This window comes from Lepidochelys olivacea (assembly GCF_965140295.1).
Source record: "Lepidochelys olivacea isolate rLepOli2 genome assembly, chromosome: 4".
In the NCBI taxonomy this organism is placed as follows: domain Eukaryota; kingdom Metazoa; phylum Chordata; order Testudines; family Cheloniidae; genus Lepidochelys; species Lepidochelys olivacea.
The window spans coordinates 104,014,100-104,041,444 of record NC_140414.1 but is presented as its reverse complement, the minus strand read 5'-3'; the positions used below and the strand labels follow the sequence as shown (position 1 = coordinate 104,041,444).

At 39.2% G+C, this 27,345-nt stretch overlaps 1 protein-coding gene across 6 annotated transcripts in view; it reads left to right on the top strand.

Moving 5' to 3' along the window:
* The window catches only part of N4BP2 (NEDD4 binding protein 2), a 119,936-nt gene that overhangs the window by 78,862 nt on the left and 13,729 nt on the right, over window positions 1–27,345 (top strand). For all 6 annotated transcript variants that reach the window (XM_084627250.1, XM_084627252.1, XM_084627254.1 and 3 more), the window contains 11 exons: window positions 47–1,319; window positions 3,526–3,650; window positions 4,817–4,905; window positions 9,194–9,270; window positions 10,699–10,854; window positions 14,963–17,355; window positions 19,236–19,321; window positions 20,381–20,426; window positions 21,532–21,752; window positions 23,395–23,513; window positions 25,362–25,500. In XM_084627250.1, coding sequence (XP_084483376.1) covers window positions 47–1,319; window positions 3,526–3,650; window positions 4,817–4,905; window positions 9,194–9,270; window positions 10,699–10,854; window positions 14,963–17,355; window positions 19,236–19,321; window positions 20,381–20,426; window positions 21,532–21,752; window positions 23,395–23,513; window positions 25,362–25,500 — 4,724 coding nt within the window. The remainder of the gene's footprint in view (window positions 1–46; window positions 1,320–3,525; window positions 3,651–4,816; window positions 4,906–9,193; window positions 9,271–10,698; window positions 10,855–14,962; window positions 17,356–19,235; window positions 19,322–20,380; window positions 20,427–21,531; window positions 21,753–23,394; window positions 23,514–25,361; window positions 25,501–27,345) is intronic.

Sequence of the window (27,345 nt, the reverse complement as noted above, 5' to 3'; positions counted from 1 at the left end):
ACCATGATCATTTTCTTTGATTTATTTTCTTTTTCTTATTTAACAGTTGAAAATGCTATGGATTGTCTGCTAGAACTTTCCACAGCTGCTAAGGGAGTAGCATCTTCAAGAGTCTCAGGTTTTGATTCAATAGCATCATCTCTGTCTCTCGTTAACCAGCAAAGCTCTGTTTCAAATGAAATAGTGGGCGAAAGTTGTGCAAAAGAAGATATTGTGAACTTTAAAGAAGAATCAGTAAAGATCCCATCACCTGATATTCAGCTGACTGAAGAGCTAGATTCCTTGATACAAACTGCTTTTGAGAAATACAGTCTGAGAGACAAATTGTATGATTCCACAAATGACAAAATCACAGGAAAGCAGCCTATGACATCTGACCAGAGTAATTCTAATGGCATTAATGAATTTCCTGAGAGTGAAAAATCCAGTTTAGGGTTTAATGTCCTGTTTTCTCTGCAGCAAGCAGAGACAGAGAATGAGAAATTTGAAAACTTCTCATCTATGTTAATCTCAGAGGGTCGCAAATCTTCTCAGCCAGCTGTAAGTAAATCTAGCATTCAGACAAAGGATAGTTCATTAGTTGACATGGACATTTTTGCACAAGTATCAGTAAGCTCTAGTCTGCCAGAAATTGATACTGACAATGCTCCAGAAGTCATTAAACCAGCAAACTTGGAAGTGGCTTGTAGAAATCGTAATCAATCACAGAATATTGTTTCAGACCATGGAAGTTTGTTTGATGCGTCTAGTCATTTTTTCCAGGGATTTGTAGAAGCTGGTACAACAGCTAGTGGAAATTCCAGCTCAAAATACCTTGAACAACAGGAAGGTGTAATGGCTGTGTGTAGTGGCCAAAAAAGCATTTCTCTCCCTGAAGTGTCTGAATCTCTTGAAGGATCCAGTTTCAAATTGCCACAGCTTGTAGATGTTCAGCAGAGAAGGAATTTACATTTTTCTCCACCACCACAGCAATCTCCACAGCCTCCTTGGAATCCAGTGGCTCCTGTGTTTTATCCATCAAGTGGAAGTCACAGCTTTGTAACTCCAGTAGCTATCAGTCCGGGACAATGGAGACCTCTTGCAGACTACAGGACGCATGGCAAAGGAATGCCTTTTCCTCCTCCAGTGGTTTCACATGTCTGGGATAGCAACGCTTCTCCGAAGGTATGGAGAAATCAAGATGGAATCCAAAAAATGAACCTCTCTCAAGTACACCAACCACCCGTTTGTCCAGTGATGAGGAAAAAGACACATCTTGTAGGTCAAGTACTTGTTCTTCTCAGAGGGGTTCCAGGATCAGGAAAGTCTTTTTTGGCAAGGTAGAACATTTATATTATGTATTTATAAGAGAAATCACTTAACACAGTGGTCCCCAAGCTGAGGTGGGTGGAGGAATGTTTGGTGGGGGCTTGGTGGGTCCCAGGCCAGCCCTCACAGGGGGTGTGGAGGGAGCGCCACCGATCCCCGCTCTGCCCCCTAGCTCCACTCTGGCCCCAGCCACAGGTCTGGCCTTGGTCATCGGCTGCAGCTCCCAGCTATGGACCTGCTCTCAGTTGCAGCCCCTGGCTCGCAGCCCCGACCGGAGCCCTGTGCCCTGTTCCCAGTTAAGGCCCCAGCTGCAGCGCTGGTCCCACTCCTGACCACGACCCCCAGCTCTGACTGTGGCCTGGCGCTGTCTCCCGACCGTGGCTCCCAGAGTGGCACAGACAAAAAAGTTTGGGGACTACTGACTTAGCAGTATTATTGTAGGATTTATTAACAAGAGAAAGCAACAACAAAAAATAGTTTTCTGGTGTTTGCAAATGGCCTCATTTAAGCCCCAATTCATCATAATGTCCACGCTGCACTCAGACATAGTGGACACTGGTAACTGCAGGGAGCTGGGCCAGTTGCATCTCCCTGATCCTTGGCCAGCTGTTGCTGGTGGAGGTTAGAACAATTGGGGGCTACTCTAATGTCTGTCACTGGTGCGAACTCCATAATGGAGCTTATGCGAGCAGAGGATCAGGTTTAATACAGCTCAGCTCCACCTTGCCCCTCCTGTCCCTGTGCCACTTCTGACATGCCCCAACCTCCACATGGCATCAAGGATGGGTTTAGCTGGGAATATGTCAGGTCTGACAGGTTTATAATTGTTGACGTTCCCCCTGGCAGAATTCTGCGGAAATCTCTGGCCTGTTTAAGTTCACTTTAAACCAAATGAGTAGTGCATAGTGAACTTGAGAATCCAGCCCTTTGTTTTCTGGGGAACTCCCAGAAAGCTTTTTGATAGTTAGACTTTTAATATACATATAGTAATCAATTTTAGACTTCTGTAGATGTGTCATACTGCTAGTTATGCAAATAAAACTTTGTGTGGGACTGTTGATGCAGAAGCATATCATTATATACAGATATTTATTTTTCTGTTAGGTTCTATTATTAGGTATTTTTTGAAATTATATTTTTCCCCTTGCGTTTTTTCTGTCAAGTTAGTCTTTAATTTCTTTTCTCTTATTCTGTAGTATGAATTCTTGAAGTGTCTTTCACACTCTTCTTAGATATGTTTTTACTCCAAACTATTATCAATTTCTTTCAATTACTGTAACTGTCCGCTTCCATTAAAAATATTTGAGGGTCCTGTCATCCCCAGCACAATAGTCTCGTGCACAGAATACTTGGGATACATGAGCTGCATGCTCAGTCTTCCAGCAGGGCATGGGGTTCCGCCCCTCCACTGCTGCCTAGAAGGAATAGGGGCATTCTGCTTCCAAAACCTCTGAGTTCCTAGGGTTTGCAGAAGTATTGGACGATCAACATGGAGGCTTTTTCTTTCTCTACCCCATCCTATTCTTCCCTCCAAAACCTCCCCTCTGCTCCTCAGCAGAAGGAACTGGAGGAGCCACATAGCTAGGGTGTTTCTCAGCAGCTGCTTTCATAGAGACCAAATGCCTATAACCTCACCATTAGAGGGTGACAGTTGTATTGTCACCTACCCTCTTCCTGGGGCTGAACCTTCCTTCAGATGCATTTGCTCCCTGTGCCCCTGGGAATGAATCAAGAAGTGTGTGCAGGAGTCAGTAAACCTGTCACTGAGACACATCTACTACTGGTTTGGAGGGTGTACGCCAGGTTTGTGGGTGTCCACAGGTGGATAAACCATGTATAGCACTCTGCACATGGCACAAAGAAATTTTGAAGGTGCCTAAAGCACACTCTCTTTTTCACAGAAAGTGCTAGAGGATCTTTAATATCCATTAAGAGAAGACAAAACTTCAGTTTGAAAGGTCTTGTTCAAAAAATCTGTACACAGTAGACTCCATGAATCTTAATTTTTCTGCAGTGGAAGAAAGTAAGGTTGAGGCAACCCTACTTGCTAGGAATGAAAACTGGTTTTTAGAACCTGAGGTTTAGATCACTAAGCCATTCTCTGTTGTATATCTAATGTAAATCCAAAAGGAGTTAATATTTGGTTCACATATATTGTTGATAAAAGGAGACAAAAATTGGGAAAATGTATTGTTTTGTCTTTGTGATATTTCACAGGACTTTGCTTGAGGATAACCCAAGTGGAATTATTCTTAGTACTGATGATTACTTTTACAAAAACGGACAATATCAATATGATGCAAATTGCTTAGGAGAAGCACATGAGTGGAACAGGAAACGAGGTAAGAACTGTATAGGGGATTAGCTCAACTGCTTTGCGGATTGCTTAAAACTATTATAAAAGCAGGCTTTCCTGTAGTTGTACCACGGGATGAGCTTTAATCCCCTTTTAGAGGTATACATTTTAAATAATATTGACAAAAATAGGATCCTAGACTCCAGAATGGCCTATCTAATGTGCTGTTTGCTAACAAATGTCCAATTCAGCACTGAAGGATTATTTTCTCCTGGAATTATATCAGGGTATATATGTTGCATTAGGTTCTACTTATTGAGTGGTAATCTGTGCTAGCTCTCAGGAGGATTCCTTTCAAGATTAAGATCAATAATCATTATTTGCACTCAGATGCTATCTATGACAGTGGATGTGTTACACATATGGCATCTATCCAGATCTTTTCCCTGCCTTTGAACTAATGTTCCTTATAGAGCACTACATTGACAAAAATTAGGAAACAACCAAAAATAGAGGAAACCAGTAAACAGCGATTTTCACCAACAAAAGATTTTTTTCTGTTTCTCCTGCTGAAACTCTTCACTAAGCAATTATTTTCAAGCTTTTATGTGCTAAATTTTAAATATGATATTTTTGCAGGCGTGTTCTAAACCTATTAAAAATGGGTTTATAGGAAAAGTACACACTTAACAGCAACTCTGGTTGTGCAAGTTACTTTAATACTGCCTTCTGTTGTTTTTTTTTAAAGCAACTGATAAACATTTTGTTATTGTGTGTAAAAACTACACAATTTTTTTTATTTTTCATATTTTATACAGTTTACAGAGTGGACTTTTCTTAAGACTGTTATAAGGCCAAGAATTTTGTATGCAACAAAGAAGTCCACTTGAAGGTGATCATGTAGTTTTTAGTATAATTTACTGATTAGTCATATTGGTGTATTATATATCTGCATTTCCATTTCTTTATTATCATACGTATATTATTTCAATGTGTGCAATACAATGTAATTGCAGGGTTTTATATTTGGAGGGTGGTGAATTTAAATAAAATATGTGCTTGAGTGGCAGAGAAATCAGACTCCAAAAATAGTTATTTTGGCAACTGGTTAAACATGGTGTCTTTTAAAAGATTAAAATTAACATTAGATGTCGATTTTTATTATCAAGAAATTAACCACACCTCGCTCTTCTGTATGCGTTTGTGTTTCAGCTAAAGAAGCCTTTGAAAAGAGAATCTCTCCTATAATAATAGACAACACAAATGTACAGGCATGGGAGATGAAGCCTTATGTTGCTTTGGTTAGTATGATGATTTGAGCAATGTGCAAAGAGATTGGTAACTGACCTGAGAACATTTTAAAGAGCGGTTATGGGGCTCAGTCCAGCTTCTGTTTGAGTTCAGCAGGAGTTGGATCAAGCACACAATTAAAAAAAAGTGTAAAAACGGTACCATGTCATTAAATATTCTGCTTTGTGTAGGTCTGAGTGTTTTATCTGCTTATTTTACTGACAAATTCAAGTGTTTTGTACCCCAGAGCAAATACACATTTTGAAGAGTAAGCTGGATTCTGTTCTTCCTTATGCATAATCAATAACACTGTTAGCTAGTTTTTCTTACTGCTCAGATTAGCTGAGTACCAACAATGGGGTTGGTGATGCTCTACAGAAAGCCAAGAATACAGTCCCTGCCTCATCCTAATTTTGACATCCAGTGTAATTCAGTGACACAAGCACCAAATGATAGATGGAGGCCTAACTTTCTTTTATTTGCTGGACTACCGTTGATAAGTTTCACATAAGAAGTGTGTCTTAAATACTGATTTGAAGATCAAATTGTCCTGTAGTGTTATATTTTATTTAGCTGAAATATTTGAAAATAAATATACTCTACAACTGGAAATCCCACTAAAGTGTTTAAGTAGCAATATTACAGGGTTTTATTAGGATACAGGTGAGCCTATTTGTAAAGCTTTTCATATCTTCTGTAAGCAGTTATGAAATACTGTTAGTTCAGTTGAAGGCAGGCTAGATGAATCAATTTGTATTGAGTATATGACTCATATTTAGTTCGTCAAAATAATGCTGCTGTAATGTTTGTTAGTGATACATTTTTCTTGTAATATTGTCTTTTCTTCATCTTCTGATCATTTCGCTCCCAATTCTGTGAGGCCCTTAGTGCAAGTAATGCCTATTGGAATACATCCTCGGCTGGTATAAGTTGTCATAGCTCCATTGTGGAGCTTTGACAACAGATGTCATCTGAAGATCTGTTCCATTGACTTCAGTGCAAGTTGAGGAATCTTGGCCCTTTGAAGCAATGGTATCTTAAGGCTTGTCTGCACTTAAAATGCTACAGCCACACCACTGTAGCGCTTCAGTGTAGACACCACCTATCCTGATGGGAGGGATACTCCCACTGGTGTGGGTAATCCACCTTCCTGAGAGGCATCGCTAGATTCACGGAAGAATTCTTCTGTTGACCTAGTGCTGTTTACATGGAGACTTAGGTTGGCTTAACTACACTGGTTAGAGCTGTGGATGTTTCCTGAGCAGCGTAATTATGCCGACCTAATTTGCTAGTGTAGACCGGGCTTTAGGAATGGCAGAAATTCACAGTACTCTTCTGGTCCTTCTATATTTGGAGCCCAATTCTGAATGCTTAGGTCAATAATTTCAAACCGGTATGCATTTTTAGGCTTTTAACAAAAAGTGGTCTTTTTTTTTTTTAAAGGGTGCTATGCATGTGGAACACGCTGTGACGGGTTGGGTCACAGAAACTCCCTCAAGACTGTCACTAGATGTGCTGGGATACCACTGAGAACAAACCCCCCTGCCAGAAGAGGCTTCCCTCCACTCCTGTCTTGCTGAGTTAGACACTTCAGTCAGCTTCAGCACAGACCCAGAGGTTGGGCCACACCTCTTTGCAGTTCACTGAAATTGAGATCCACTCAGCTCAGGGGCTTCTTAGTTAACAGGGACTTTCCCAGCACCCAGTATTCAGTCTTTCTGGGAGCCTAAACCCCGAATAAATCCGTTATACTCTGTATAAAGCTTATACAGGGTAAACTCATAAATTGTCTGCCCTCTCTAACACTGATAGAGAGATACGCACAGCTGTTTGCTCCTCCGGGTATTAATTACTTACTCTGGATTAGTTAATAAGCAAAAGTGATTTTATTAAGTATAAAAACTAGGATTTAAGTGGTTCCAAGTAATGACAGACGGAACAAAGTAAGTCACCAAGCAAAATAAAACAAAACACGCAAGTCTAAGCGTAATACAGTAGGACACTGAATACAGGTAAATCTCACCTTCAGAGATGTTCCAGTGAGCTTCTTTCACAGACTAGACTCCTTCCTAGTCTGGGCCCAATCCTTTTCAGACCAATGTTGTGGCTTATGGCGTGGGCCCAGCAATCACTCACACCCCTGTAGTTACAATCCTTTGTTCCAGTTTCTTTCTGTAATCTCTTTGGGGTGGAGAGGTTATCTCTTGAGCCATTTGAAGATCAAATGGAGAGGCTTCCAGGGCCTTTTATATTCTCTCTCGGGGGTGGAAACCCCTTCGTTTTTCTGTTCAAAATCACAGCTAGAAGATGGAGTTTGTAGCCACCTGGGCAAGTCACATGTCCATAAATGATTCAGCTTTTTGAAGGCTGATGCCATTGTTAACATGTTAGTTTGAATGTTCCCAGGAAAGCTCAATTCTGGATTGGCGTCTCCCGAAGTCCATTGTCCGTTAAGTGTTTCTTGATTGGGCACTTACTCAGAATAGTCCTTTCTCAAGAAGCTGACCAAGTGCTTCACTGAAGCTACTTAGAATCAAACACATTGAGATACAAGTACATAGCCAATATTCATAACTTCCAATACAAAAATGATACACACATACAGACAGCATAATCATAACTAGCAAATTACAACCTTTCCATAGACACCTTACTTGACCTCCTTTGTACAAGATTTGATTCAACTATAGGACCTTGGTTGCAACAGTGATCTATATGGTCACAGTTCACGTCAATAACATCACACATGCATTTTACTTCTTAGATTTTATTTAATTTTTAAAGTAACTTAACTTACTGAACCATTTTACAGGATCCAGTACTAGAGCTGGTCAGGAATTTTCAAACCGAACATTTTATGGGGAGGTTTCTCAGATCCAGGATAGATATTCTGATTAAAACTTTCTTATTTTCCATTGTCCATTCATCACTATGTTTGGTAAGATACTTTATATTTAAAAGGTACTTTCAAATCCTTATATTAAGGAAGCTCACTTATGCTTGTTAAAAAGAATACCAAGGACTGGAAATGGTCTCTTTGTTTGGATCTCCCACTTGTGATATGGCATTGAAGCCTAGTTTTAAAAGTCGTCCATGTCAGTATTGCGAACAAACCAAACCAAACCCTCAAATTAGAACTAATTGTCAACTTTGTTGGCAGCCTCAGCCAAGAGACTGAGAGTTGAATTGGGATGAGGATTGATCTACTTTCTTACCCCAAGAGGTTTTCATCCTAGTCTGGGTTTAGGCACATCAGTGGGAAAGTGTTAGAATCTTCTGCTGCCACTTCCTGTATTATAACTGGTTTTGTTGATAAATAGAGGACTTAACTCAGCAGTACTGTCAGGTTGGTACTTTTCAGCACAGTAAATTAACTTAAAAAATAAAAATAGGTCTCCTCGGGATTTAATGCCCTTGTAGATATGAAAGCACTTCTTTGCTCAAAAGATATTAACACAGGATTGAAGTGGTTAGTAAAAAATATTCTACCTTAGCTGCATAGAATCATAGAAATGTTGAGCTGGAAGGGACCTTGAGAGGTCATCAAGTCCAGCCCTCGGCATGTGTGATGGACAGGTGAAAGGTGGGACTTGTTCAATATTTAGATTATTTTTATGAATGGGGTCTAATTTTATACCCGGTCATAGCTACAGTGTTAATTGTGGAAGGTTTTAAAAAAGTACTTTTGAGTGCCATCAGTTCATGGCTATCTTCTTGGTAGTGTTGCATACTTCATGAAAGTATAAGGAAAATACTTTAAGTTCTGTTTCCAGGAAAGTGCTTTGGTGTGTCTCCAGGACAATAGGAATGGTCCTGAAGATAGGAATGGGGGACAATCATCTCCAAAGTGATTTCTCTTGGCTAGATTTAAAGCAGATTTGTTTTTGCCTTGAGAAGATACCACATAGTATTCTAGAAGGAGAAAAAGCTCCATGCTTGCAGCTAACGGAAATAAGAAAAGGTTGAAAAAAGGGAAAGAAATGGTTCTTAAAATAGTGAGATTTTTCAGAATGTTGCTTGGACAAAACTAAATTAGCTCTGTCACGTAGAGACTGTGGTTGAGATGTGAGATACATTTAATTAATTTTAAAGGAAGATATGTATCTAAGTAACCTAGACTGCTTTGAAAAATCCCTATCTGTGTAACCATAAATGAAGGCTGATACATGGTTAGTGTATTTTTGGAGTGTTTAACTTGTTTTGTAAAATGGGAACCTGATATGTGTCTGTCTTGTACATTGTGTGCTCTTTCATGGAAATATGACATCACTGATGTATTTTGTATTTATTTTTATTCAGTCTCAGCAGTACAAATACAAAGTTATGTTCCGAGAGCCTGATACTTGGTGGAAGTTTAAACCAAAAGAGCTTGAAAGGTAAAAATATTGTAGAAGATATTGAAGTAAGCTGCTTCATCTTTCATTTATCCTCTTTAAAATAACTTTTTTTTACCTTGACAATGGCCATTGAGGCTCCAAAACATCAGTAAGCCCCTTGTTAACAATTAAATAAACACCTGATTAACTTTTTATTTTAACTGTTCTGCTTACAACTTTATTATGTCTGTGTTGGGTTTGAGAAATTCCTTTAATCATTTTGTTTATTTTTATATCCAGTTTCAAAATAAATTAGCTTGCAGCCAGAAAGGCACCTTTGTCATTTATATGACACTTTAAATCTTCAAAAAGAAAAGGAGTACTTGTGGCACCTTAGAGACTAACACATTTATTTGAGCATGAGCTTTCGTGAGCTGGAAGTGAGCTGTAGCTCACGAAAGCTTATGCTCAAATAAATGTGTTAGTCTCTAAGGTGCCACAAGTACTCCTTGTCTTTTTGTGAATACAGACTAACATGGCTGCTACTCTGAAACCTTTAAATCTTCAGAAAGCTGTGCAAATGTATATTCATCCCTAAAATATCTCTTGGAAATCCAGGCACAATGATAGATCCAGTAGGACCCCTGGAAAGCATCCAGGGTTTGTCTCATCATATTGGGTCTGTCCTTGCATTGAGGTGATCTATTCCGCTGTTGGCTGTCCTGATTCCAAGTGTCCCTCCTACCTTATGCACTAGAGTAGCAGTCACTTCTTCATGTGAGCAGAACAAGCTCCTGGAGACAAGCTCTGTTGAACCACCAGTGGAAGCTTGGTTACAACTTTTCCTAGGCATTACCATCTGGGTTGAACACATAGCTAATGCAGCTCTCAGATGGTGGGTGCTTATGGGGATCCTTCTGGAACAGCTGTGAGTTGATTTCCTTCCATGGAGTGGTGGGTACCACCATTTCTTGCTGCTAGGGCTTACTTGGGGTTTTCTCCCCTCCCCTCAACCCCTTTTCCCCTCTGCTTGCCACACTGGCCAGGATTTACATACCCTAGCTCAGGCCACTGCCAAGCAAATTGTTTTCTGAGACGTAACAAAGTCAGTGCAAAATCCTACTCAGAGGGATAAGATACACTGACAAATGGCTAGAAGCGGGGAGATCAGAGTAGGCAAATATGTTTTCTTCCCACTCTGAGAAGTTCTCAACTGAGTATAGCCTACAGGAAGAGGACTGAGTGCCAGAATCTCCTTTATGCAGTTTGACTCCCTGCCTGCCTAACAGAAGGTGAAACACCCAGCATCTGGTTTACAACATCCCAGAGAGCAGTTTAAGAAAAAAATATTTTAGCCTAATTCTTAGGTTTAATATTAAGCAAAACTAGAAATATAACAGCATAAAGAGAAACGATTCCATCTTTCAATCTGTTTTGTTTGAATATTAAAATCTGGAATGTTACTTTTTTTTATCTTTTAATCTCTAGGCGAAACATTCATGGTGTATCTAAAGAAAAGATAAAAAGAATGTTGGAGCGATATGAACGTTGCCTTACTGTTAACTCAATCTTGAATTCTACTGTCCCAGACAAATCAGAAAATGCTGATTGGAATGAAGATCTTTGTCAGGGGGAAGGTTACGGGTAAGACGTACTTGCTCTATATGCCTAAATAAAAAACTTTGTTACACAATTCCAATCTTAACTTTTTTTTTTAACAGTGAAGGCTGGCTAACTCCTCCTAACCCAGAACTGTTCAAACCCCCAACCCAAAAAAACCCCAGTTTAATAAAAATTTAGTGTTTTTTATATTTACAAGGTTAAGAATTTTATACGTGAACAGTTAAGGGAATCAGCTGTTTCTCCATTTCTATATGATATACTATTAGTCCACTAGATTATTGCTGTCCACCAACCTTAACTTTTTCCTCTTGTTTTCTTCTGTACTGGAAATATACTACTGGGTGTACAGTATAGATTTTTATATACTAACTATTAAATGTGTACTAAAGTTTTTAAAAGGAGTATAATCCTATATATATGTAAATACCCTAGGTCTGCATTTTGTACTTATAGAGTGGGGTGTTGGTGGAGTAGATGATTTTTATGGCTAGGATTGGAGTGATTGATCTGTTTGGTATTATGGAATATATTTATTATATTGAGGATTATATGAGTATATGTATACTGAGAGTATATTCCCAACCGTATTTTGTAAGCAGTTAGCATCTGTGGCCTTCTGTAGTGGATAATGTAGAATGTGTTTATAGTATCTTGGAAATGTTTCAGAGTAACAGCCGTGTTAGTCTGTATTCGCAAAAAGAAAAGGAGTACTTGTGGCACCTTAGAGACTAACCAATTTATTTGAGCATAAGCTTTCGTGAGCTACAGCTCACTTCATCGGATGCACACCGTGGAAACTGCAGCAGACTTTATATATACACAGAGAATATGAAACAATACCTCCTCCCACCCCACTGTCCTGCTGGTAATAGCTTATCTAAAGTGATCATCAGGTGGGCCATTTCCAACACAAATCCAGGGTTTTCTCACCCTCCACCCCCCCCCACAAATTGTGGGGTGGAGGGTGAGAAAACCCTGGATTTGTGCTGGAAATGGCCCACCTGATGATCACTTTAGATAAGCTATTACCAGCAGGACAGTGGGGTGGGAGGAGGTATTGTTTCATATTCTCTGTGTATATATAAAGTCTGCTGCAGTTTCCACGGTATGCATCCGATGAAGTGAGCTGTAGCTCACGAAAGCTTATGCTCAAATAAATTGGTTAGTCTCTAAGGTGCCACAAGTACTCCTTTTCTTTTATCTTGGAAATGGATCCCTTAAATAGAATAATAGAACTGTAGTGTTGGAAGGGTCTTTGACAAGTCATCTACTCCAGCCCCCTATGCTGAGGTAGGACAAAGTAAACATAGACCATCCCTGACAGGTGTTTGTCCAACCTCTTATTAAAAACCTCCAGTGATGGGGAATCCACAACCTCCCTTGGAGGCCTATTGCAGATCTTAACTACCCTTCTAGTGAGAAAGTTTTCCCTAATATTTAACCTGAATCTACCTTACTGCAGATTAAGCCTATTACTTCTTGTCCCTCCTTCAGTGGGCATAGAGAACAATTGATCATTGTTCTCTTTGTAACAGACTGTAACACATTGGAAGACTGTTATCAGGTCACCTTCAGTCATCTTTTGTCAAGAATAAACATGCCCAGTTTTTTTTAACCTTTCCTCATAAATCAGGTTTTCTAAACTTTTTATCGTTTTTGTTGTTGTCTTCTGGACTCTCTAATTTGTCCACATCTTTCCTTAAAGTGTGGGGCCCAGAATTGGACATAGTACTCAGCTATGGCCTCATGAGTGCCGAATAGAGCAGGACAATTACCTCCTGTGTCTTACGTACGACACTCCTGTTAATACACCCCAAAATGATATTAGCCTTTTTTGAAACTGCATTACATCATTGACTCATATTCAGTTTATAATCCTTTATAACCCCCAGATCCTTTTTAGCAGTACTACTGCCTAGGCAGTTATTCCCCAATTTATAGTTTTGCATTTGATTTTTCCTCCTTAAGTGTACTACTTTGTACTTATCTTCATTAAATTTCATCTTGTTGAATTCAGAACAATTCTAAATTTTGTCGAGGTCATTTTGAATCATAGTTCTGTCCTCCAAATTACTTGTATCCCCTCCCAGTTTGGTATCCTCAGCTAATTTTATAAGCATATCTTCTACTCTGTCATCCAAATCATTAATGAAATGTGGAATAGTACTAGACCCAGGACTGACCTTTGCAGGATCCCACTACGTATGTCCTCCCGTTTTAACAACAAACTGTTGTGACAAGGTTGGGCCAGATGGCTACAGGAGAGTGATAGAAGGCAGATATATTAGCCCCAGATTAAGCAGGTACCTTTTCTCTGAGTAAGGTAACGGGTGGTTCCAGAACAATTAGGAATTTGCTGGAACCATTTAAGGCAGGCAGGCTAATTAGGACACCTGGAGCCAATTAAGAAGCTGCTAGAATCCATTAAGACAGGCAGGCTAATCAGGGTACCTGATTTAAAATGGACCTCACTTCAATGAGTGAGGGGCGTGCAAGGAGCTGAGAGTTAGAGGGCATGCTGCTGGAGAACTAAGGTGTACAAATGCTATCTGGCATCAGGAGGAAGGTCCTGTGGTGAGGATACAGAAGGTGTTGGGAGGAGGTCATGGGGTAGTAGCCCAGGGAGTTGTAGCTGTCACACAGGTGTTACACGAAACACTGTGGACAGCTGTGATCCACAGGGCCCTGGGCTGGAACCTGAAGTAGAGGGTGGGCCCGGGTTCCTCCTATCCCTCCAACTCCCTACTGGATACAGGAGGAGTTGACCTGGACTGTGGGTCCCACCAGTGGGGAAGGTCCCTGGCCAGTCCCCCGACCCACTAGGGTGGATCAGCAGAGACTGTGGGGATTGTTCTCCTTCCTTTTCCCCATGCTGGCCAGTGATGAGGTTAGCTGAGTGAATGGCAGGTTTGAGCCACTAGCAAAAGTGGCCAAACTGAGGGCTGCCGTGAATCTCTGAGGTGAGCAAAACATCCAGTAAGCGCAGGACCCACCAAAGCAGAGGAGGAACTTTGTCACAGTATCTACTCTTTGAGACAGGCTTTCACCGAATTATGCATCCACCTTATAGTAATTCCATCTAGACCGCATTTCTCTAGTTTGCTTATGAGCAGGGATCCTAGAAATCCGTTTGCCATGGAAAAATTCAGAATTTGCATTTTTATACAGAATCTTTATTTTTTCACAAAATGTAAAAACTAAAATCATATACAATAGAACTCTGTTTATCCGAGCCTCCATTATCTGTCTCTCTGTATTAACTAAACTAGGATTTGACAGCCTGAGCCCCAGGCAGTGAGAGCCCTGTCTGTCAGCCCTGCCGCTCTCTGGATTATCCGAATTTTTGATTATCCAGTCTTTAGCCTGTTCTTTCCCTGTTTTGACTTCATTCCTTTCACCTTGTTAACATTAATTGTGTTGAGTGATAATAAATGGGATTTCATTTTAATCTAGTTATTTATTATTTTGACTTTTTGCGTACATTTCTGTACAAATTAGGGGGTACTGTTAAAGTCGGGTGGGCTGTGAAAATTAAATGGAATTACAATGGATTGTAAAACATCATATGGCAATGGGGACCTGGCTAAAACCCTTACCTGTTAATTTCTAGAGTTTTTATTGAACATCTGAGTTTGGGAAAGCTATGAAACTCATGATATTTGAACATAGTCACCATATCTGTTGCAAAGGTGGGAATATTATCCAGGCTAGTGCTCCTGTTGGAAACTGCAGGTTGGGGTAGAGGGAGATAGACTAATGGAAAGAGAAAAATGTAATCCCTATTTGGAATCAAGGAGGGGCCCTTATCAAGTGAAAATCTGTGCTGTTTTTTTTTTATTCGTGGGGAGTGTTCAGATTTGAGCTAGTTCTTTTTAACCTGTGTTCCTCTCCCTAGATTTCATGGGTTGGGAGCATGTGAACATTTTATATATCTCTCAGGTCAATGATTGTATAGTATCCAAAACTAAAATATGGGATCCTGGTTTAAAGAGCTTATGAGCTTTAATTTAAATTTATTTAGTACCCAATCCAGAATAGAGGTTTGTAGGGAAGTGGGGTTAGCTTGTTAGTTTTTTTTTTTCTTTTAAGTTTTCTTTAAATGTCTTCTGTTTAATTATTTGTCTTACAGGCAAAAAGAGGTACATGCTTACGTGAAAGAAGAGAGACTTTTTGCTTCAGCTTTGAAGCTTCCTGAATTAGCTGAAGAGGAGAAACATGTATCTGCTATATCTTCAGCACTAGAAAATAATAATTTAGGTGATAAATATTTTCGAAAAGAAGAGGAGGAAATTGAAAATAATTTAAGAGAACACGTTTCTGAGAATAGCATTATTCAAGGTGGTGTGGATATTAGTTTATCAGATTATGAAGAAAAGGAAGTGCCTTTGGGGGAAAAAGCTGTAAAGAGAGAAGAAATACATAGAATTACTGAAACAGAAACTAGTAAAACTGATGAGGTGAAATCTGAAGAAACCACACACTTGCATATCTGTTCTTGTGAACATATTCAAGAACATAGTGACAAGATTGTGGAAGTTCAAACTGAAAAAGATCAGTACAATGAAATTGCAGTAGAACCAGTATTAACACGTGAAAGGAACATTATGAAACAAAATGATTCATCTTTGGATGTATCAGTGAGGCCAGAATTATTAAACTTTCTGGGTGACTGGCCTGTAGAACAAACAATCGGGCAGAGAACCAAAAGAACTAGAAGAATAGACAAATCTTCTATGAAGAGTGATAAAGAGGATAAAGCAACCAGCCAGCATCTTCTTGATTCACACAAGGCACAAGTGGACCTGGCAGATATTCAGCAGGAAGTACTACCTGGTGAAAAAAGACAGGGGGAAGAAAATTTAGCCTCTGACTCTTTTTGTGTTCTTGGTGCAGATACAGTTACCCCAGAATTGCAAATGGTGGGAGACTGGCCTGTTATGAGCTCTTTACGGCAGAGGCAACATAGATCAAGGAGAATATCAAAGAGAAGTCTAAGTGAATCTGATGAAGCTGGAAATAATAAATGTGATATACACAAAAATGTTCTTGACCCAGTGGATGTGCTTCATGGAACATCTGTGAGCACTGAAGAGCTACAGGAGACAGAGAAATCAAATTTTCAAGAACCTGAAAGAGTAGCTAGTGAAAGTATCAGTGAGAAAAAGCCCAAACAAAATAAAAGAACACGGAAGCATCATAAATTAGCCCTCACATTTACCAACAGCAGTGTGGCCCTCTCCAAACCAGAAGAACGGTTGTCTACACTTAATTTGCTGGAAGAGAAACCTAAAAAACACATATGTAAACAACCAAGCAGGTATTCACAGACTGAGCCACAGGATTTCGCGCTCTTATGGAGATTAGAAAAGAAAATTATTACTTCTGAGAATATTATTTCCGAGAATACCAAAGTATTACATGGCAGATTAGAAGCGTTCAGACCAAAAGACATGGATGCTGCTTCAAGTTCTCAAGAAAAAATCCCCTATAGAGTTATGTATGATAAAAGCACGTATGTAGAAGAAAGTGAACTTATCAGTATTGATGAATCTGAAAATCTGAATGTTCTTTGTAAGCTGTTTGGGTCCTTTTCATTTGATGCATTGAAGGACTTATATGAAAGATGTAACAAGGACATTGTCTGGGCCACAGGCCTGCTATTGGATTCTGATGAAAAGTTGTGTAAAGGCGAAGACATTGAATGCTTGCAGGAGGCAGGAACTGAGCTAGGTACCCCAGACCTTGAATTCAAGGCAAATACAAACTATAGAGAGAATCTTAAAAATTCTGAACAAACCAGCCAAATAATTATGACTGATGGTATCACTCAACTTTCAGAAAACAATTTATCAGTGTGTTATGCAGAGAGTGAAACTACAGACATACTTGAGACAGATGCTAAAATATCTGACTCACTAACAAGACTTCCACCGAGTGCTTCCATAAAACTCAAAAATACCAATGATATTGCTCCCAGAACTCAGGCACAAGATACAGGAACAGATATCATTGAGCAATCTGTTTCAGACACACAGAAAATAAACTCAAAGGTGATGAGCCTTGTTAATGAAACAGAAGAAAAACCAGTGGTGTCTCAGTTTGATGTGGGCTTATGTCTACCTGTGACTTTCCCTAAGGAGTTTAACACTGCTCCAATCATTTTGAAACCCAAATTAAATAAGGAGATAGACAATAAACTTTCAGAAACATATCAAGAGAGTTCCAAAGTAAATAATATGATTCTTCCGTTACTGCAAATGGATCAAGCACCTTTGAAGAGCTATGCAAGTGATGAAGAAGAACTGGAAACCTATAAAGAAACTCAGGGGAATCCTATGATATCAATTGGAGGTGATGGGGAAGAAAGCAAACCTTCTAATATGGATGAAGATAGAACCAAGTTATTGAACCCTAGTTCATTATCCTCAGGATCCATAAATATAAATTGCCTAGAATTGGCATTACCTCCTGAACTAGCCCTTCAGCTGAAAGAAATATTTGGACCAGTTGGCATTGACTCAGGTAAGGACATGAAAAATTATTAATACAAATACATATGTAATGTAGTTCTTTTTTTAAAACTATTTTAATTTATTTATTTATGCTTACTTTTGAATTCCTCATGATATTGTGGTGCTATTCAAAGGCTCTTGTTCATTTAAAAACTGAACTGAACCAGAACATTACATAAAATATAGCAGCAAAGATAGCTATCATTCCTTTTAAATTTTTTGTCTCTGCCCACATATATATTTGAAGAGTATCACAAGAAAATATTTCCACTTGTCTGGCTTGGAGCAGAACCTACTTTCTGTTTCCCCAGGATGGAGAGGTAGATAATGATGAGGAAAAATTTTGATTGGTTGGGAAAAGGAAGAGAGAGAGAGAACCTTTGACAGGACAAGTAAATGGGGAAGGGAGATGCCAAATTAGAAATGAAAGAAAGTTAGAGAGAAAATAATATAAAACATTTTTTTAAGTGAAAAATTGGTCTGAGAAAAAACGTGCATTGAAAACACCTGAAGATGCATCAAGATCTAGAATTAAAAGGGGAGAGATCAAGAGAAAATGGAAAGAAAGAAAGAAAAAACAAAATAATCATCAAACACACAAAGTCCACTGGGGACTGTTGTGCCGGCCAGAGTGACCATGGTTGGTGGTATCACATCAGGCGTTGTTTAGTGAAGTTCTCAGATCTGGCTCAATCCTGCAAATCACAAATCTCTAGGGTGGCCCCGCAAGTAGGGTCAGAGCCTTCATCCCTTCGTGGGATCATGGAGAGTTTGAGAACATGTATCTATCCTGGCAACATGGCTGAAGAGCATGCAGCACCACTTTTGAATGTAATGGGGGGGTTGAAGAAAAGTCAGATCTTTATGAGACTCTGACATTTGGCACAATATCAAACCATTTTTTATGCTCAGGATTTGGTGCTGACTGTGCAAATGGAATGCCTCTAGCCACTCCAGGTCTGCCTGTAAGAGGGTCCAGGTTTCTGACCCGTATAGCAATACGGTAGTACACAGGTTTGATTGATCTTGAACTTGGTTTGAAAAAACAAAACGAGGTTTAGTAATCTTTGAAATGATTTTTCATAAAGTTTAGAAACTTTGATATAACATTTTGAATCTATAATTTATTGATGTGTTTGGCTGTGAGCAAAAAAAAAAAAAAAAGACTTTTTCTTGGGTTGGGGTAAAAAGGGGGAGCGCGGTGTTACTATTTCTCAGACCTGTCCCCTTTCTTTGCATGCTCTATATCACCCTCCTTTTCTTTTTGAGAAACTGACAGGTGTGCTAGTATCACTTAGGTGTGCCGGGGAAAGATTACATTATGCTGCTACCATAATCACTCTTGCTGTCTGGATTAGTGTAGAAAGGTTTCTTGGCTTTTATGCTTCCTAGGGAGGATGCTTCTCTAAATTGGGTATGATGCAGGGAACAATGAGGACACTAATGCCTGATGTATTCTTCAGGGATGATTATCCAAGGAGAGAGATTAAATAAGGGAAAAATACAGCATCACAATTGGTCACAAGGTTCAGAGTTAACTGCAAAGACGTTAAATTCTAGGTTGGACTTATAAAAGAAGAATATGCATTAAAAATTATAAGGGTATAAAAGAGCCAGTCGTTCCAATAGTCAGGTTTAAACAAGATGCGATTAATATTAACTTGCCCTCTCCCGCCCCTTCCAGATTGTGTTGGTTTATGAATCCTGTTGGGTGAGGGCTCAGAACTCAGTGTCTTTATTTAACTTGGCAGTCACTGCAGTTTTCGGGCATGACATTTTTATGCAAAATTTCCTAAATGTAAATTAATTAGTGGTAAGCCACAGTGCTATGCTTGATAGGATTAATTTTTGTACAGTGCTTTAATGAGTATATTTTCTTTCTTCCATAAGGATCACTAACTGTTGAGGATTATGTGGTTCATATAGATCTGAATCTGGCCAAAGTGATTCATGAGAAATGGAAAGAATCTATTATGGTTGGTAGGCTTCTTTCTTATAAGAAGTTACACTTGGGCTTTGTCAATCTATTTGTTTCTCTTTCTTCATTTGTTTAAATATTTATATAAGGTATTTTATATATTTACTGTAACAGTGAGAGTATTAGCTATACTTTATAAAATACATAGGGTAAGTGGACATGTAGCACAGAGGAAATAATTATTGTAGTTACATAGTGTCACCTGCCCCTGCAACAAATAAAACCTAAAGGCAATATAATACCAGTCTCTTAAAATACAACATAAAAACAAACTATGGAGTATAATTTCAAAATGAGCATCAGTGCCCCACTGCTTCTAAAATACATTTTTGGAGGGAAGGCGAGGAAGAGGAAATCTTTGACATTTTTCAGATTTTGGGGGGGATAACATGAGAAGGATTTCAGAGAAGAATAAATTTCACACCGTAAGGCATACCATTAGCAAAAATTAGATTAATGATGGGGGGAAAAAAATCATAACATACACATTCTCACAAAAAGATCAGTTAATGTCCAGTCTATTATTATGTATTGCCCATTGTTTAAACATGAATTTTAAAACCATCCACCAACAATGACATTTGACCTTAAAAAGCCTTGATTTTATTCTTTAAGAGGAAGTCTCAGTGCACATTACCTATTATGTACAGAAAACAAATATATTTATACTAACTAATTGAGAAAGGTTCTCTTTCTAAGAGTCTCATGTCATCATGAATTCAGCCAGAGTAAGAAGAAAAACTGCTTCAAACTGCATCTTATTTTTTGGTACAATCTTCTCTTGGTTTGTCTAATCCTTAATTTAATTATAAGATCTGATTTGATATCTTACCACTACTTTGATCTGTCACTTGAAAAATAGTATTATTTTCAAAACTTTACCTCTTAATGTATTTCTTATCTTAGATATATACACATTTTTTCCAGATAAAAAGTTTAAAAATTGTAATGGAATTTAAAACCTGTTTACCTGAAAAGTAACATCTGTTGAGTTAACATCAGGGGGAAACCTATATCTGTGGTTCACTAATGTGATTTTTTTAATATTTGTAATTAGAAGAGACAAAGGAAAGAAGAGGAATATTATAAGCTGCTTATGCAAGGTACAGTGTACTGTTCCCTTAAATTACTGTAATAACGCTTAGTTTTCGAAAACTAAAACTAGTAAGGTTAAAAAATTGCAAATTGTTGAAAATCAACTGCTTCATTTGTTAAGCTCAGCTTGCATTTAGTGGACTTGATGTGCTACTCACCATTATCGTACAACCCTAGCAGTGGTAATAAAAATAAACAAACCACTGACTTATAACAATAGCATTAAAGCACTCTGAGGATTGGCTTTACTCATGTCTACCTGGGATCAAAATGCATAGGGTGAGATTGTGACTGCGTCTGTATGGATGTTCAAGGGCCTGATACAGTCTCCATGGGTAGAAGAGGCACTGATCCAGGCTAGTGCTACAAGTGGGGCTACCCTTCTGCAAGAAGAAAGTGGGAGGGGCCATGGCCTTAGTGAGCATCCCATCCTTTCACCTTGGTCACCAGAACTGGCCCAGCATGGAGGTAATGCATGTGACCCTTGTTCAAGTGGTGATGGATCTGCTAATCAAGCATTCAGTCCCTCAGCTCCCCATGAGGAATCCTTCCTCTGCAGCAAACACCCTCTCTACTCACCCACAACCTGGGCTGTGACTTCAAGCTGCAATCTGGTCCTTTTGACTAAAAAAGAGTTTTTGCCTAATAGCTAAACTGTGCCATTAACATCGCAAGAGAAACACATGACCGAATAGTTAAATATCTGTTCATAAGTTGTGGATGCAATATATATATACACACACAAAGGTAACTGTGAATATAAAAAATCCCACACATGGTCATATGCAGTTATTTATTTGCAGGTGTAAGTTAGGTTCCAGCATTTAAAAATTCCACCTGGATTGTTGCTTTTTTATTAGTTAGAAGAAAAATGAAGCTTGATAAACTTTGCGGGGGAGAGGGTGAGGAGGAAGATTGAAGCAATGTAATGTTATTTTTGCTAAAAATATAAGTTGCTTAAATAAAATTAGATTATTAATAAATAAATTAATGAAAATGTAGTAAGGTGAAATGTATTTTAATTATTTCTGGCTTTGCTTTAATTAAATGTATTGACTTTTTCATTTTGTCACCTTGAGATTTTTGTTGCTTTTGTACTGTTTGACCAATTAGATCTGGATGACTCCGACACAGTCTTATCTCAGAGCACAGACAGTAAACTTCAGAGGAAGAAAATGGCCTGGCCCTCTCGATCATCAACAGAGACACACAGCGAAAATCTAGCAACATCAGAAATTTTCCCTTTTATGGATCACTGGAATGCACAGACTCAAAGAGTATCACTCAGAAAAATAATGTCTGAAGAAATAGCCTTACAGGAGAAACAGGACCTGGTATGAATATTGCCACTTTTTATGATGTCTAAGTTGTATCACACTGATTTTTTCCCCCCCGCACAGTTTGGTATGGTTAGAAGCCATATTTTGCTTCTATAGTTGCCTGTCTTTGTACAGGCTGACTAGTGCTGAGTTTCTGAGATGGATGTTAACTAATTTTATTAATTGTTTTTTGATAGCTAGAGTTTACTTAAGGTGCTAGATAAAAGCCAGCTGATGTTTCTTTTTAAAATAAATCTGTCATTTGAAAGTTTAATATCTTAATTGTTTCACAAACAGATCACGCTATATCTTGGTGTACAGGTTAGCGTTTGCATTTGGCTGAGCTGCATTTTTGGTTGTTTACTTTTAGAAATGTGTTTATCAAATTGGCTTCATGCATTCTTTGTGAGACAGCCATGCAAAAATTTGTAATTAGCACCATGCTATGCTTGTTCAAAAAGAGATTTAATTGCTTGTGATACTTTTTAAAAAAACCCACAACATTCCAGACAGCTGACACATTTAAAGGATATTTAAGATGTAATTCTCTCTCAATTTGGCACACACTTATTATTTCCTAAAGTTTTGTTCTTTTCCATTTTCTTAGTTTCCATTTAGTTTTCCCCTGTTTTCAATTTGAATGATCTAACTAACTGCACTACTCTCCTTTCATGGATGCAATGACAGACTAGTGCAATTATGTCTTTCTTTGTAATTCTGTTGCCCTGTAAGTAGTTGTCCTAAAAATAAAATGTCCCTATTTCTGTTGACATTGACGTTCAAATACTATAAGCCTGTATTTCTGAAGCAGAGTGTTGTGGGTTCTTTTCCTTACGCTTATATATGTCTTACTGATAACTATGGTGTCCAAAGATTGATTTCAGCTTGGTGTAATCTGGCTCAGTTTTGTTTTGATCACTTCTTTTATATGAGCACTGCAATTTTCAGTTTTATAATTAAAGACCTGTCATATCATGTCCTCTAGGTCAGTGTTTCTCAACCTTTTTGATACCAGGGACTGGCTTGCTGCCTTCCCAAACTATGTCAGGGAGATCTGAGGGACTGGTACTGGTCCACAGGCCAGTCATTGAGAAACACTGCTTTAGGTGACTTCTGAAATTTGAATGCATAATACATCGAAACAACCGATACCTGCCTCAAAACAAAACCAATATTTCCCATCGTCAATAAAACCACCATAGCTCAACCCCAAACACTCAGTATGCTCCTTGCCCAATTGCCTGAGGGGAAAAAAGATGGGCTTTACAGCATGCCTGGAATGTTCAGGAATTTGGACTTTTATAGACCAACAGTGTAGTAAATTCCAAAATTTAAGGTCCCTCTTGAAAAATACCATGCCATCTGCCTTCTCTCAGTTTAAATTGAGAGAACTCTAGCTTAGTCACTTCCAATGATTGCAGACTGTGGCAATACAGTATCACACAGCATGATATGCCTGTCCCAGCTTTCTGTGCACCAGATGAGTGTGTGTGGCTGATCCTTATTTGTAATTAAAATCTTTAGCATGATAGGTGCCTAGGTAGTGAATAAATTTTTTTGGTCATAACAAATTAGTTACATTATTGGATCAGTTTTATTAATGTAGATTCCTCTAATGATGATTTTACCGTTCCACTTACTTTACTTTCTGGATTAGAAACATGTTCCTTCCATGGCTAGAAAAGACTGCGCTGCCAGGTTGAAGGAGAAGCAACTCTTTGAGATGTTCCCAACCATAAACCAAAACTTCTTAATGGACATCTTCAAGGACAACAAGTGAGAGATCTTTAAATATTTCCTTTGTAAAATGCTGCATAGTAATAACATACAGTACATGGTTATTCTGTCACAATTAAGTGCCCAAAAAGTTAATACTTTGCTAAAGAATGGTTCTATCCAAAATAACAAAAGTTTAGCTTTAATTAAAGGCCAAACTTTGTGGTCCTTAACAGCAGATTTTTTTTTTCAAATTTATACGTTTTCACTTGTTTTAGTCTTGTTTTACTACTTTGAGAAGACGCTTCTCTCATTCCCTCACTTTCCCTCTACAACCTTCCTTGGATGATGTTGACTGACTGGAGCCACTTTCTATCAGTGGTTCTGCTAACTCAAGGAGCAGCCATCCTAAGAATTGACTTGGAGATATTGGCAAGTAATGGGAATAGTATGGTCAGTGAGAGTGGCACGCAGCCAGAGGGAAAATCTACCGTGGCCTAACATTTGCTGCTAATTCTCTACTCCTTACTACAGCATCTATGAAGCAGGCCGTGGCAGAGTCATCTCTCCTTCCATCCATTCTTGCATCTGATTCTTTTCAGCTTCTTATCCTTGATGTCCAGCTACCACTTGAGACTCAAGATTGTGAAAACTGAGGTCCATCTTTCTTCCTAAAACTTCCCTTCTCCTTCTCTTGCTATCACCCTTGACCATTCCAACTATCTTCCTCTTCACACGGGTTGCTTGCTTCCTGCACATTCTCCCTACACATCTAGGCTGTCATCAAAGCTTGCAAGTTATTTCTCTAAAATTTGTCCTTTTCTCCATCTCAGCAGTTCAAGCACTTGTCCATACCTTGGTCATCATTCACTTTTACTGCTGCAACCACCTCCTCTCTCTCACCTCTCTGTAACTTTCTTCAGTCCATCTAAAGTGCTGCTGCTAAAATAGCCTTTCTCATCCACTGCTCAGGCCATTTCACAGGCCTCTCTGAATACATTCACTGGTTTCCATTAACCTTTTACATTAAGTTTAGGGATCCTGTTCTCCCTTTCAAGCCCACACAATTCCACTTTTGTGGTATCTTTGTTTTCATTTCTTTCTTTCCTCACAAGTTTCCCTCCTAACTCCTTCCTTGGTATCTTTGCCTTTGTGGCTTCTTCACAACACCTCATTGATTTAAAACAGTCTCCCTCTTATCAGCCTATTGAGCAAAATGAAAATGAGAAGGACTACCAAAGTTGTGATAGTAAGAACAGGATTAATTTCTTCCATAAATCTATACAGCAAAGGCTGATTGAAAATAAGACTAAATATTACATAGTTTGCTTAATGTTCAAAGGTACAATGTCAATATATTCTTCATGATTTTTTAAAGTCACTTTTCTTACTGTTGGTTTTAAATTCCCAGAAGCTTGAAAATGAAATCTGTTTTCTTCTCACAATTATTTCCTCAGCCACACTTACGCACATGATTGTTGTTGTAGTGTAGGTTGTGAGTGCTGGACTATTGTCTATGATTATTTTTTTCTTAATGAGCACTTCTGTTTAAAATGCACACAAAGAATACCATGAACCTTTGCAAACAGAAATAAAGTTCAGTTTTGATTCTACAAATTTTAACAGTGTCTGTCCCTTTTAATTACTGGTGGTCAAATGGCACTGGGTACATCTGTTAGCACCAAGGCAAATATAAGTGCAATGAATATCTGAGTCTGGTGATGTATTACAAGGAACTTTGCTGAACTCCTGAGTAGAAAAATGACAACTCCAGTACCGTTATGATAGCATTTACTCCCGTAGCTATATGAAGGTCTACTGTACATATTTTAACAAATGCAGCTGCTGTTAATATGCATTGGGACAATATATATGCAAAGTTATTGATATTTTATTGACTCTCTACAGCTACTCCTTAGAACAGACCGAGCAATTTCTGAACTGTGTCCTGGAGGCAGACCTTGTAAAAACGGTTGTAGCTCAAGAGATTGCTCAGCAAAGTGAGTCTCTCCCTTCCTGCAGTGCTATAAAGAACCGAGAGAAAAAGGTACAAGCCAATTTTTTTCATAATTACAAATATATATACTGAAGTCCTGTCATCAGTGTTAAAGTACACATTTTGCTGCAACATTTGTGGTTTGTATTTTTGTCACAGTGAATGTGGATATTTTTGACATTAGCTTCTTCCTCGAATGTGAAGCACTGATTAAAGAACACTCAGTTCTACTGAGATTTTTAGAAGGGCAGTACTAACCTGTCTTTATTATCTAACAAGCTTGAACCATAAAGTGCTATTATTCTGAAGTTTAGCAGTTTTGGTGTTTTGCCTAATTTTCTCAGCCACATATGCACACTCCCTTCCTTCATGGAATGAATATTGAGATTGGGCAGGGAAAAGGGGCGCTTAGAACATTCCAATCGATCGGAAAAATCAATCAGAAAAATCCAGTCTAGAATTGGAAAGTTTGCACTTGATCAGCTGCCCTCCTCCACCTTCCCAAGGGGTATTTATTTTAAGGATCTATTTCTATAAATAAGGAAATATTTAAAAGGCCTTTTTGGAAATTACCAAGGCACCATCCTTCAGTTTAACTGAAAGCAGGGACTGCTATTTCCTCAACTGATGTCATTAGCTCCACCATCCTCTTAGAGATAGAATCATAGAACTGGAAGGGACCTCGAGAGGTCATCTAGTCCAGTCCCCTGTACCCGTGGCAGGACTAATTATCTAGACCATTCCTAACAGGTGTTTATCTAATCTGCTGTTAAAAATCTCCAATTTTCACAACCTCCCTAGGCAATTTATTCCAGTGCTTAACCACCCTGACAGTTTGGAAGTTTTTCCTAATGTCCCTAAACCTCCTTTGCTGCAGTTTAAGCCCGTTGCTTCTTGTCCTATCCTCAGAGATTAAGAAAAACAATGTTTTTTCCTCCTCCTTGTAACAACCTTGTACATACTTGAAAACTGTTCTCATGTCCCCCCTCAGTCTTCTCTTTTCCAGACTAAACAAGTCCAATTTTTTCAATCTTCCCTCATAGGTCATGTTTTCTAGACCTTTAATCGTTTTTGTTCCTCTTCTCTGGACTCTCTCCGATTTGTCTGGACACAATACTTCAGTTGAGGCCTAATCAGAGTGGAGTAGAGCGGAAGAATTACTTCTCGTGTCTTGCCTACAATACTCCTGCTAATACATCCCAGACTGATGTTTGCTTGTTTTGCAACAGTGTTACACTGTTGACTCATATTTAGTTTGTGGTCCACTATGACCCCCAGATCTCTTTCCGCAGTACTCCTTCCTAGGCAGTCATTTCCCATTTTGTACATGTGCAACTGATTGTTCCTTCCTAAATGTAGTACTTTGCATTTGTCCTTATTGAATTTGCTTACTTGTGCTTGTACAGTTTCTTAGTACACCTTTACTCTGATATAACGCGGTCCGCAGGAGCCAAAAAATCATACCACGTTATACGTGAAACCGCGTTATATCGAACTAGCTTTGGCCCCCCTGCTCCTTGTCCCCTGACCGCCCCCTCCAGAGACCCCCCGTCCCTAATCACCCCCAGGACTCCACCCCTTACCCAGCCCCCCTGTTTCCTGTCCCTGACTCCTCTGACCCCTATCCACACCCCCGCCCCATGGCAGGCACTCACCGCCAGCAGCAGGAAGTGGAGCAACGTGGCCCCAGCCCGCTCTACTTTGCCAGCTCCCAGCCATGGCGCTCCGCTTCCCGCTGCTGGTGAGTGCAGGGAGGTTGGGGAAAGGACGCCCCCTGCACTCACCGGCGGCGGGAAGCGGAGCGCCGTGGCTGGGAGCTGGCGGAGTGCAGTGGTCTGGGGCTGGGCTGCTCCGCTTCCGCCGCTGCCTGTGAGTGCTGGGGGGATCCCTTCCCCC